General features: G+C 44.5%; 1 protein-coding gene across 1 annotated transcript in view; it reads left to right on the top strand.

Moving 5' to 3' along the window:
• Positions 1–12,615, top strand: part of LOC125443628 (uncharacterized protein F13E9.13, mitochondrial-like) — a 23,823-nt gene extending 11,208 nt beyond the window's left edge. The window contains exons 4-7 of the mRNA XM_048515865.1: positions 334–514; positions 7,411–7,561; positions 8,950–9,077; positions 11,665–12,615. Coding sequence (XP_048371822.1) covers positions 334–514; positions 7,411–7,561; positions 8,950–9,077; positions 11,665–11,864 — 660 coding nt within the window. The 3' untranslated portion in view covers positions 11,865–12,615. The remainder of the gene's footprint in view (positions 1–333; positions 515–7,410; positions 7,562–8,949; positions 9,078–11,664) is intronic.

Below are 12,615 nucleotides of genomic sequence, written 5' to 3'. Positions count from 1 at the left end.
ATTCCTGATAAATCCCACTGAGTTATCTTGGAGAGAGATCCGGTGATTTTATTTGTGAAAGCTAGAAGTTAAGCAACCCAGCCTTTAATCAAGCGCACTTGTGACCTTTTGGTTTTTTTTAAACTGTTGTTTTTTGGCTATTGTTTTCTGACTAATGAAAACTGAGACGTCTTCGCCGGATATGGTATAAAAGTTCAGATTCTGTGCTGAGCTACTTCATTACAATGGAAATGTTTAAAGCTTTATCTACAGATCAGTCCTCTGTGTGCGTAGCTCTCTATTTGTTTTTGCGCAGCTAATTTTAATAGGCTTTCTGTATTTGAATTCCCGCAGGACGGCTTGATTGTCGAAAATATGCATGATCGGCCATATACCGTTTGCATTGGTGCAGAAATTACCGCAGCCATGACGTTCGTTTGTGCCACTGTGAAACGGGCATGCCCTTCTCTCCCGTTGGGCATTCAAATTCTGTGTGCTGCAAACCAGCAAGCTTTAGCTGTTGCTCTTGCCACAGGTGAGTGAACCAGACAGAGGATTGTCCACGCTTTCAGTCTTGCGGTTTCATCCAGGATGAGCAGTAAGGGAAATCTTGCGTACAGATCTTTCCTGTATCACCACTGTGAATTTTACATCCCCATCTAACTTTTTCAACATGTGTGAAGGTTGCTAGCTCTGCATTGGAAAATACCTCGAGATTTTGGGGGGTGGAGCCTGGAGAAGGCGGGGCTTAGGAAGGGGAGGGACTTCAGCAGTGTACAATGCCATAGACTCCACCCTCCGAAGCCATCGTTTTCCCCAGAGGAACTGAACTGTAGTCTGGAAATCAATTATAAAAGTGGGAGATGCCCAGGCCCCATCTGCAGGTTGGCAACCCTAGATTAATTACAGTTAGTCTTTCATAGAAGGGAAGTGAAGGGAATGTTGTCATGGTTTCCTGTGTGGTTATTTTGTACCCTGGTTGTACTTGTGGTAGAATTCAGAGAAAACTGTTCTAGTACTTTTCCCTCTCTTGACCTTGTCACCTGTCCAGCATTTAACAATGCCCCCAAAGTACAGATACTTACAACTTACAGTTTACTTTCTTAAAAACGAGACACCAGGTAACATTCATTTTTGCATTGGGTATACTCTTACTTAAGAAGTCAAATGGTAACCACAAACAAACCAACCTCTGGGGCATTTTTTACCCTAGGTTCCCAGGGAATTCAATTCATTCTTTATTATTTTATTATCAGGATCAACCTAGATACCCTGAGAATTTGGTTTTTGATGGACATATATCTCAGATTCAGTATGTGTAAGTTTTTTTTCAGAGGAAGGTTTGAGTTTAAAATCCAGAAGGAGGGGATAGAGTCTTCCTTTAACCGATTACAAAATCTTGCCAGTTCACTAACTTACAAAATCTTGCCGGTTCACTAACCACTCTTTCCTTTCTTAATGTAATTGCATTCCCTCCTCCTTTCCTTTTAGAAGCTAACCATGCTGCAGTGTCATGTATGTGCCTATTTGAATGCTAACCAGGGTTTGACCAGGGTTTGTAAAGGAGCTTTACCTTGGATGCAGATTCTAGTTTGAAACTAACCATGGTTTAACACTGATGAAATTGCAAAATGAAAGGGGGAGAGGAGAGGAGCAGAGAGCACATTGGTTTATGGCACACTCTCAGTCTCTTAATCATAGTTAGAAGAAAACAGTTTTGTTTAGGAAATGCCACTTGATTTTATTATTAGGCATCTTATGTTTTGAAGAGGAATGCAAGCTATAAGTCTTGGTTCCATCTTGAGATTAGCTCCCGTCCCATGATATTAACAACTGATTTACCCCTCTTAATTATAAATACCCATTTGTGGCTCTTCCCCCCCCCCGCCCCCCCACTTTGTTTAATGTAATGATACTAGGGATTAATTTAACTCATTCTGACTGCCGATCTAATTCCAGTTATACCTCAGGATATCACTACAATGTACTGTAATGAACTATTATATCTCCGTCAAATTAATGAAATCATTTCAGAATAAATTAAATCACATGAATAATGAGAACTACTGTGATCGATCGGATAGTATGTCCAGCTTAGATTTGGGTTCAGATGTGACTTCATATAAGTAGCTATTGGGGGACCCCAACAGTGGGTTTTGTGTGTTCCTTGTCTGTAAAATGGGAATAACAGTGGCCCTTTTATAGGATTGCTACGAAGACCATAGAAATACATGCTGCTAAGCAAATCAATTAGATTCTGGTTATTTATGTGCATGAAACTCTTTATGGGCCTGAAAAATAACACTTCACTTTATTACAAACAAGACATACTGAAAACAAAAATGTTGACTTACCTTACAGCTTGAAAGCATCAATAATACGAAATGTGACAGGCACGGCTTTGTTTTAGTCTGCTGAAATGCTGCTTGAAAAAGTTTTAGTGTTTCATTTATAGCGTGTCCAATTTAAGAAAGATAGGTAATTAATACTGAAAACAATACATTATTTTTATACAACCCCCTTAATGCATCTTGATGCAAACTGTGACAGATGAATTGTCTATTATTTCTAACATCTATTTCCCTAGATTTGGCATTATTTTTTCATATTATATTTTATTTTCAGACAACTGCGACACTTCCCCCCCTTCCCCCCCATCTTTTACTGTTGCAGATGAATGCTTTCATTTACTTAAACTACCAGGCTCATCCGCCAATGAGCAGAATGATTAGACAGCAGATCTGTCTTTATATGAAGGAGCACGCTATAATTTTAGCAGTATTTACTCTTCTTTCACTTTAACATTCTTCCTATAGTTTTTGAAAAGACTCTTTGAATGATTTTATCTTTTCTTCTTCCCTGGGACAGCATTCTATGCTGCATTTACTTTGAATTGATTTGGCCTCTGAATGGCATCTTGGCATCAGTGCAGTTTCTCATAACTTGGATTTATATTTAAATTTCTAGCAATCTGTTGTGACCCTTCTTCTGTTAGCCAGGGAAACCACGCCCGGTACGCATCCTGTTGTCTCCTAGAGCTGTTGTTCTCTGCAGCAATCAGATAAGTGAGCCTTGAAAAAGCAAAGAAATTTCAGAGTGAGGGAATCTAGTGATTATACTGAATCTCTGTGCCAAAAGTCAAACCACAATCCACAGTTATGGCTCCCATGCATTTGCACAACTGAAAATTCTATTTTGCTAACCCAACAGGTTTGTAGATATAGTTCTTCCCAAATTATGGCTGCAGATCAACTAGAGCAGCAGTGGCATAGGAGGTTAAGAGCTCATATATCTAATCTGGAGGAACCGGGTTTGATTCCCTGCTCTGCCGCCTGAGCTGTGGAGGCTTATCTGGGGAATTCAGATTAGCCTGTACACTCCCACACACGCCAGCTGGGTGACCTTGGGCTAGTCACGGCTCTTCTGAGCTCTCTCAGCCCCACCCACCTCACAGGGTGTTTGTTGTGAGGGGGGAAGGGCAAGGAGATTGTAAGCCCCTTTGAGTCTCCTGCAGGAGAGAAAGGGGGGATATAAATCCAAACTCCTCCTCCTCCTCCTCCTCCTCCTCCTCCTCCTCCTCCTTCTTCTTCTTCTTCTTCTTCTTCTTCCTGTGTATCATCTCAGGTTCACTCTTGCTAAAGAGAGGTGACCCATGAATAAATACATACATGGAGAGATCTGACTGGATGTGTCAAATAGATCTGGGGAAAAGGAGAGTCCCGTTTTCCTTCACTTCATTCAAAACCTACAGTGCTGGTAAACAGCCTCAACACAGGCCAACAAATACCAATTCTGTCATTGCTTCTAGAGCGTACAAACCTGTAACCTTAAACCTTCCAAATGCTGGACCAGCCCTCTCCTTCAGTGATGGGGTTGCCAACCTCCAGGTAGTAGCTGCAAATCTCCTGGAATTACAACTGGTCTCCAGGGACAGGGGGTCTGGGAAGGGGGTCTGGCATCTGGGCATGGCCCCCCACCTTAGCAGAGGGAGTGGGAGGGGAGGGAGGGGTGGCATGGAAAGGAGGGGAGGGAAGGGGCCCCGGCATCTGGGCATGGGGAGGGAGTGGGAGGGGTGGCATGCAAGGGAGGGGAGGGAAGGAGGGGTGGGAAGGGGAAAAAAACCTGGAGAAAATTCCTGCTTTGGAGGGTGATAATATCATACCCCACAAGGATCCCTCCCCAAACCTGGTCTTCCCCAAGCTCAACCCCCACCCCCAAATTTCCAAGAGTTTCACAATCCATAACTGGCAGCCCCAAACCCAGAGGGGTCACATCTCCCTAGGCATACTCCAGCTGGTCACGTGGGAGGTGGAGAATCACACCCCTCCCCTCGACCCAGCCCTGCCAGGCTGCTCCTTCAGCCAGTGGACCCTCCGCCAGCCAAAGGAGCAGCCTGGTGGGGCTGCCTCCGGGGCCCCTCGGCGTGGCCCCATTTGGCTGCTCCTTCGGCCAGTGGAGTCTGCCAGCTGAAGGAACAGCCTGGCAGGTTGGGGCTGAGGGGCGCCCAGTGACGACCCAGCCAGGTAAGTGGGGCGCAGGGAGGGAGTGGAGGGGGTGCCCAGAGCAGGTTTTGCCCCGGGAGCCACTCCCCCTTTACGCCTCTGCCCAGACCCATCGTTTTGTGCCATAAATGGCCATTATCCTGCATTCTCCACCTCCTCCTCTTCCTGTTTTATCACCTCTTAAAACAGAGATGGTGGGTCTGGTATAACTAGCTGTGTGTGTAAATGAGAAAGAGGGCTGTTGTTCTCTAAATACGAATTAAGCTGTGCACAGCTGCGTTCCTATATTATTCCTAACTCTGAACGAATTGCTACAAAATACAGATTTTTTTTAAAAAATGTTCCTTTTAACAGAAACTTGTGCAAACTTGTCTCATGAGAGAATTACTCTTACTTTCAGGAGTGCCAACTCAAATTGGGTCTTAAAATCCTTTTTTTTTTCTCCCCTGTCCTTAAAGAGGAGAATTTTGTTTTAACAAATCTTTATTGAACTATGATTTGTTTTCAGGGTTCTAAAATGCAGAATTGCCTCTTTAAAGACTATCCTGATGTCTGGTTAACTGGCAAGCAAAGCCGGCTTTCATTGCTGCAGTAAAGCCTCAATGTAAAACTATTACCGTTGTAAAAATCTACTGTGGAAAAAAAAAATCTAGTTTTCTTGTAGGTATCCAAGTACCACTTAAGCTGCTTTAGATGTTTACAAAATGTCAGCCTTAATTGATGCTGCCTGTTTCTAAGAGCCTGGGGAACGTTTTGCACCATTCTTTTCAGTCGCCTTCAGAAGTGTAGCTGGGCAGGAGTGCGTCCATGTTTTCTGCCCCCCCTGCAGCCCCTCCCACTCCCCCTGTGGCCCCCCCTCCACTTACCTTTTCCAGCCAGCAGAAAACAGTTTTCTGCCAGCTGAAAATGGGCCAGGCTGGTGGGGTGGGGCCAGGCCTGGCGAGGCGAGGCGAGGCTGTTTGGGGCAAAAGGGGGTTAGGGGGTGATTTTCATGTCCCCCAAGCACGCACCCGGTGCATTGCATGCCCCCCTGTCCCCTTGTAGCTCCGCCACTGGTCGCATTTGCTTCTTTTTGTTAGATGGGCTCTCAGTTCAAATCCAACATGGCTGTGACTGGTTTTCTGCTCTTTCTAGTGGTCCCAGATCACACGCACATCCTATTTCTGCCCTGATTAGACTAGGGATCCCCAGCCTTTTTTGGACCTGTGGGCACCTTTGAACTTCTAACTCAGCGCAAAATGGCTGCTGCAGGAGGCGGGGACAGCCACAAAATGACTGCTGCAGCTTAGCTTTAGCCACACAGTGAACGTCCTTGGGCTGTGTTAGAAACTGCTGCCAGGCAACATTTTAAAAATCTGCATAACCAATCACCTCTCCAATGGCCAGCCAGAAACTCTTCAAGGCAAGAGACATGCAGAGGTAGTTTGCCATTGCCTGCCTCCTCATGGGCTGAGGGAGGTTTGAGAGAACTGTGACTGGCTCAAGGTCACCCAGCAGGCTTCAGGTGAAGGAGTGGGGACTTGAACATGGTTTTCCAGATTGGAGTCCACTTCTCTTTAAGGACTACACGAACAAGCTCTCTTTACCTATTTGGAAATCAGCAAGAACGTTGAGAGGCCGCTGTTGCACATTCTTGATTTCAGAGAAAGCTTTACAGCAGAACTTTTTTTCTTTCTTTTTTTGCTTTTCGAACGGCAAAGGAAGTAATTTATGTAATTTCTCTTGGCTTGAGCCAGATGCCATCTTGATTCTTCCTTGTCTCTCTGGGTAAGAACGGCAGCGTTCTCTCTTGTCTGAAACAGTTTGCCAAGGTTTGTTCACAACTGCTTTCATTATTAACAGGTGTACTGCGCGTTCTTTAGTAGTGCATAATTTCCTGTGCATAGATCCTGATTTAATTAACTACATCTGTTCGAGGCTGCGCTGAATGATGCATATTACTGACATTCTGGAACATTTATAGAGGTGATAAAGATACAAATGTGGGTGCTTTTTACACCGCAGCTATCACTTGGTTATCTTCTTGGTAGCATTCAGGAGTGCTCTATCGACAGCTACAATATCTGAGTGACTTTTTGAAAAGAATGTCTTCATGGTAAAGAAGAGGAAGAAGAAGAGGAAGAGTTTGAATTTATATCCCCCCTTCCTCTTCTGCAGGGGTCTTCAAACTATGGCCCTCCAGATGTGCATGGACTACAATTCCCATTAGCCCCTGCCAGCATGGCCAAGTGGTAGGGCTCATGGGAATTGTAGTCTATGAACATCTGGAGAACCATAGTTTGAAGACCCCTGCTCTTCTGTAAGGAGACTCAAAAGGGCTTACAATCTCCTTTCCCTTCCGCCCCCACCCCCCACAACAAACACCCTCTGAGGTGGGTGGGGCTGAGAGAGCTCCAAAGAACTGTGACTAGCCTAAGGTCACCCAGCTGGTATGTGTTGGAGTGCACAAGCTAACATGGTTCACCATATAAGCCTCCATAGATCAAGTGGCAGAGCAGGGAATCAAAGCCAGTTCTCCAGATTAGAGTGCACCTGCTCTTAACCACTACATCATGCTGTCTTAGGAAGGAAGATGGGTAGTAGGTCAGTCAACAGACACCATGGCTGAGCAGTCATGGCTGAGCAGTCATTTAAGTATACACCCAGCATACCAAAGCACTGCTAACTTTTCATAAAATATCCTTTCCTGTTTTGAGGGATCATCTTGTAGCTAACCATGGCTCATTCCGCACATGCAGAATAATGCACTTTCAAACTGCTTTCAGTGCTCTTTGAAGCTGTGCGGAATAGCAAAATCCACTTGCAAACAGTTGTGAAAGTGTTTTGAAAACGCATTATTTTGCGTGTGCGGAAGGGGCCCATGATTAACTGATTCTCCCTAGCCTTCACCAATGTTGTCGCTGTAATCTTGGCTTATTGTCATTTATAGGTCTTGACTTTATTCGAGCTGAAGGTTTTGTTTTCTCTCACGTGGCGGATGAAGGGATTCTAGATGCCTGCGCTGGAGACCTGTTAAGATACCGAAAGCAAATAGGAGCAGAACATGTTCAAATTTTTGCTGATGTTAAGAAGAAACACAGGTAAATATGAGCTGTTCTGAAATGTGTTGTTGAATACATAGTGTGTCGGCAGTGTGGGCTATGATAAAAGCTCACTTGAGAGATAATGATCCAGCTTTTTCTCTGTCTCTGTGTGTGAGAGAGAATGAAGCGTGAGAGCCAGCGTGGTGTGGTGGTTCAGAGCAGGTACACTCTAATCTGGAGGACTGGGTTGGATCCCTGGCTCTACCACTTGAGCTGTGGAGGCTTATCCGGTGAACCAGATTAGCTTCTGCACTCCAACACATTCCAGCTGGGTGACTTTGGGCTAGTCACAGTTCTTTGGCACTCTCTCAGCCCCACCCACATCACAGGGTGTTTGTTGTGAGTGGGGAAGGGAAAGGAGATTGTAAGCCCCTTTGAGTCTCTTACAGGAGAGAAAGGGGGGATATAAATCCAAACTCCTCCTCCCAGAAAGGAACTTTCAAGTCAAATGAGAAGCTGAGGTGGTTTGCCATTGCCTTCCTCTGCAAAGTTTTCCTTGGTCTCCCATCCAAGTACAGATTCTTCATTTCCAAGATCCAACAAGATCCAGTGATACTGTACCATTCCACATCCCAGCTTTTCTTAACCCAAAACATTTTCTGTATGAACATCAAATGGACACCAGCTCACATGTGATAAAAAGTAACTCCCTCACTAAGGCTCCATCCACATTTCATTGGCTATTGTAGGGCCTTTCCCCACTCCCGTCGTTCCCCTCTATGCCCCGCGCTGCTCTCAGCGCGCAGCATCCCAGGCGCGTGCGCGGCCGTCCCCACGACCCCGTGCTCTGTGCAGGGTCGTCAAAAGGCGCCGTTGAGAAGAGCGCCTGGGATGCTGCGCGCTGAGGGGCGCGACAGCAGCAGCTTCGGGGCGGCTGCGCTGTCACCGCCCCTCTCAGTGGGGAGTGCCGCGGGACCCCGCGCTACTCTCCTCGAGTAGCGCGGGGCTTAAGGAAAGTGGGGAAAGGCCCGTAGTCATGTGCAACTGGATTGATTTGTCCACACAGGAAAATCCAATTGCAAATTACTGCATTAGCAGAATAATAGCTCAGTAACCAAGGATTATGTGGGTGCAGTCCAAGCATTTCTTCCAACAAGTTTCATTATTCCAGGCAACAATTGCTCAATCTGACCTTTCAAAGTAACAGAAAGTTGGTGTGCAGTGCTTTCTAGGATACCCTCTGGGAATGTCCAAGGAGGAATTTTCTTACTGTCAAACCACCACGTATTTTTTTTTGCTAGGCACTAGGTCACTGGCTTAATGGACATGTATCCCCAAAGCGCTGCGACAGAGCCACCTGGCTGCTCAGCAAGTGATGTACATCCCAATGGAAGACTACAGGCACGAATGCCAAAAATCACAAATTGTGTCCCCTCTGTTTACAGTTCTCACGCTCTGACAGCTGATGTCAGTGTAGCAGAGACTGCTAAGGCTGCTGAGTTCTTCCTGGCTGATGGAGTCGTGTTGACAGGAACGGCAACCGGATTGGAGGCAGATCCCAAAGAATTGGAAGGTGAGAGTTTTGGAGCTCACAGATACATTTTCACTAGTTTGGGTTACGAGCTCTGATACCAAACCTACCGCTGTTATCCATGGCTCAAAGTTCTGTTTGGATGTTCACTGACCTCCTGTGTTTTGCGAGAGGTTTCCTTTCGATCCTCACTGGAAGAGCTGCTGTGTGGGCAAGGGAAGGTGGGAAGGAGCTGGAGAACCCGAACGAAGCATAACATATTCCAGTGGTGGCGAACCTTTGGCACTCCAGATGTTATGGACTACAACTCCCATCAGCCCCTACAATTGGCCATGCTTGCAGTGGCTGATGGGAATTGTAGTCCATAACATCTGGAGTGCCAAAGGTTCGCCACCACGGATACCTGCCCTGTAGAGGGAAGGAAAAGTCGCACTTTGCCCAGTTTTGGAAACCACAGGGCTGCTCTGATCTAAGAGCGCAGTGACTCCCAAAGCGGGCAAAATCGAGAATCCAAACTAAAGGGAATGTTTTCTCTCTCGTTTTTTCTTACCACAAGTGCATTAAAGGCCAGAGGTGGCTTGCCATGGCCTGACTCTGTCGAGAAACTCTGGTCTTTCTCCCAAATACTAACCAGGGCTGACCCTATTAAACTTTCAAGATCTGATGAGATCCAACTAGCTGGGGCCATCCAGGTCAGTGCTGCCATCTCTTACTGTCTGGTATAAGTAGCTGTCATAGGAAGGCAGATAATTGTGTAAGTGGACATGTGTGATATTTCTCATTTTGACATCTTGTTTCCTGGGGTTTTTTTTTAATTTAAAAAATGGAAAGGCTTCATTTTTGTATAGCTGTAGCTCATGAATGATGACATTCTTCCTAACCTTTTTTAAAGGTTATTACTAATGAAGGTAAATTAAAAACATAACTCTTAATAAGGGAGGGAGGGAGATATTTAGCTTGTGAATTGCTACATTCCTGCTGGAAAACATTTGCAGAAGTGAAGGGCAACCAATAAAGGCTGGACACCAGCGAGAGTCCCAGTTTGCTAGTTCTATTACAGGTACTTTGAGTTACTTTGAGTGTGTATATTTTTTAGCTCAGAGTTGTTGGATTAATAGCGTAAGATGCCATCCTTGAAGTGTTTTTCTTGGAATTCAACGAGTTCAATCAAGTGTATTTCTTTTAATTATCCTTGAGAATCTATTACAATTCTTTAACGTTGTTTTATTTTATTTTTATATAAAAATATAAACATTCCGCCACTTAGGTGGAGGAATCAGGAGGGGAATCAAACCTGATTTTCAGATTAGAATCCACCTGCTCTTAACCACTACGCCATGCTGGCTCCCAGGTGGTCCCCTTTACTCACCATGGCTATTAGCCATTAATAGACCTTCCCTCCATGAATCTGTCTAACCCCCTTTCCCTGGAGAAGACAATTCTCCTGCCTCAGAAGACTGGACAAAACCAATAGCTTCTCCAATATATTCTTCAGGGCCACTAATAACACAAACAAACAAACAGACAAACAAAGAACCTTTATTGGCATAACAACATTATATACACAGATCCACTTAACCAAGTAGAGGGAAGCTAAAATAAATTGACAGGTAGAGAAGGCTGATGTTCAGGATTTGCTCCTAAAGCACTGTTTTATATACAGATCCAAAAATTTGGTGACTGCATCGTTTACATCACTACTGGAGCTGTCCAACAGAAAGGTGATCTTTTGTAAGTCAGATGCATACTCTTTTTTGAGTAGCAGAGGTGACAGGTGTTTGACTCTGGGTCCTGTGTAAAGTGGACAATAAAGTAGAATATGATCTATAGAGTCTACACAGTTCCCATTGCATATGCATAGCCTTAGGTGGTAAGAGGTTTTAGTGAATCTCCCTGTCGATACAGCTGATGGAAGGGCATTGCAACGGGCCAACATCATTGCTCTACGGAGCCTGGGCACGGTTATCTGGTGCAGGTATTGAGCCCCCTTGTTACCTGTGTAGGTGATGCCTAGAGCTAAAGGAGAGCAAGTCCTGGAAGCCTTTTCGAGTAGGATCTGATGTTCCTGGTCAAACAGCCTTCTCCTCAGAAGCTGGAAAGTCTCTTTAGATGGTAGCATGGCCAGATAATCCAAAGAATAGCCTAATTTGTTAATTTTTGTTTCTATAATGCCCCACCATTCCGAGTGACAAGAAGTCTTGAGGGCTTTATATGACAAGGAGGCTGCATCGCGGTTGAAACAGATGCGCAGCCAATATTTGAGCATGGCAAGCCATGCTCTTGTCTCTAAGAGATGTTGCCCGGTTTTGAGGCACAGGGTGGCGTAAGGCACGCAGTGAGGCATGCCCACTAATAACACTAATAACGACGGCTGCCCTCAACAATTTATTCAATTATTACTCTGTCTGAAGAGTAATACAGTTTCCTGTAAGTTATTTTAACATTTGGTGTGCGCTTGTAATGATGGCTTATAAAACCGGTTTTCTGTATCTCTGGAAAGTTTGGACCATATACTTAAAACAATTGTGGAACAGCAGCACAATGCGTTTTGTTATTCTTACAAAAATTGTGACCCTGACTTGCCTGCTTCAGAAGGTTGGTTACCAGGTTCCTATTTCACTTCCTCTAGAGGTTGGACGTGCTGTGAAGATTCCAGTATTGATCGGATCTGGAGTGACTCTGGACAATGTAGAAGACTACTTGGGTGCAAATGCCTTCATAATTGGTTCTCACTTCAAGAAAGAAGGCCACTGGGCAAATGACATTGATTCAGACTGTGTGAAGAGGTTTATGGATCATATTGGTAAACTCAGAGAGAGAAATCGCTAGCATCTTCTACCGCTCTTGTTCTTACTGGACATGCACAGCATAATCTAATCTTCCTAAATCTTCTGTCTCAGTTTTTCTCAAATTCTTGGTACTTGGACATAGGTGGGAGTCTTTCCCCCCTTCCTTCGGAAACAGATTTTTAAAAAAATTTGTTTATTAAAAAAAAAGGTATCATACTTTTCTGGTTCAGTAAGAGTTTTCAAGGTACGCTCCAAAAAGAAATAAAACAAGCATTAAAAAGCTTATTTAAAATAGCTGTAAGAACCTGATTCAAACATTAGTAACCCTGTTCACAAGTTACAGTGAACACACATATCTTCTGTGAACAGCGTACATTTGGTTTTATTTAGATAGGTAATGAATAATTCTCATGTTAGGTTCAACACATGTAACGTAAACCCCATATTTGCCCAGATTCTGGTCTCCGGTTTCATTTGGAAAGTGAATGTGTATTTCCTCTTTCTTACAAACTGATATCCATATGTACTGGCAGGATGTATGTATGTTAATACTCATGTTCAACATGAAGAAATTGCAAGTCAGCATATTTCCAGGGGCATCCGTACTGACAGGAAAAAAACCAAACAAAACATGGGCTTGCCTGTGTGTTTTCAAGCCTAGTTCAGGACACAGCTTTCAATTTAGAAAGCCCTAAACCAGGGGTAGGGAACCTTTAACACTCAAAGAGCCATTTGGACCCATTTTCCACGGGAAAAGAAAACACTTTGAGCCGCAAATAATTTTTGACATT

The sequence above is a fragment of the Sphaerodactylus townsendi genome, linkage group LG14, assembly GCF_021028975.2.
Source record: "Sphaerodactylus townsendi isolate TG3544 linkage group LG14, MPM_Stown_v2.3, whole genome shotgun sequence".
NCBI lineage: Eukaryota > Metazoa > Chordata > Lepidosauria > Squamata > Sphaerodactylidae > Sphaerodactylus > Sphaerodactylus townsendi.
This window is presented reverse-complemented; position numbering and strand designations above follow the sequence as displayed.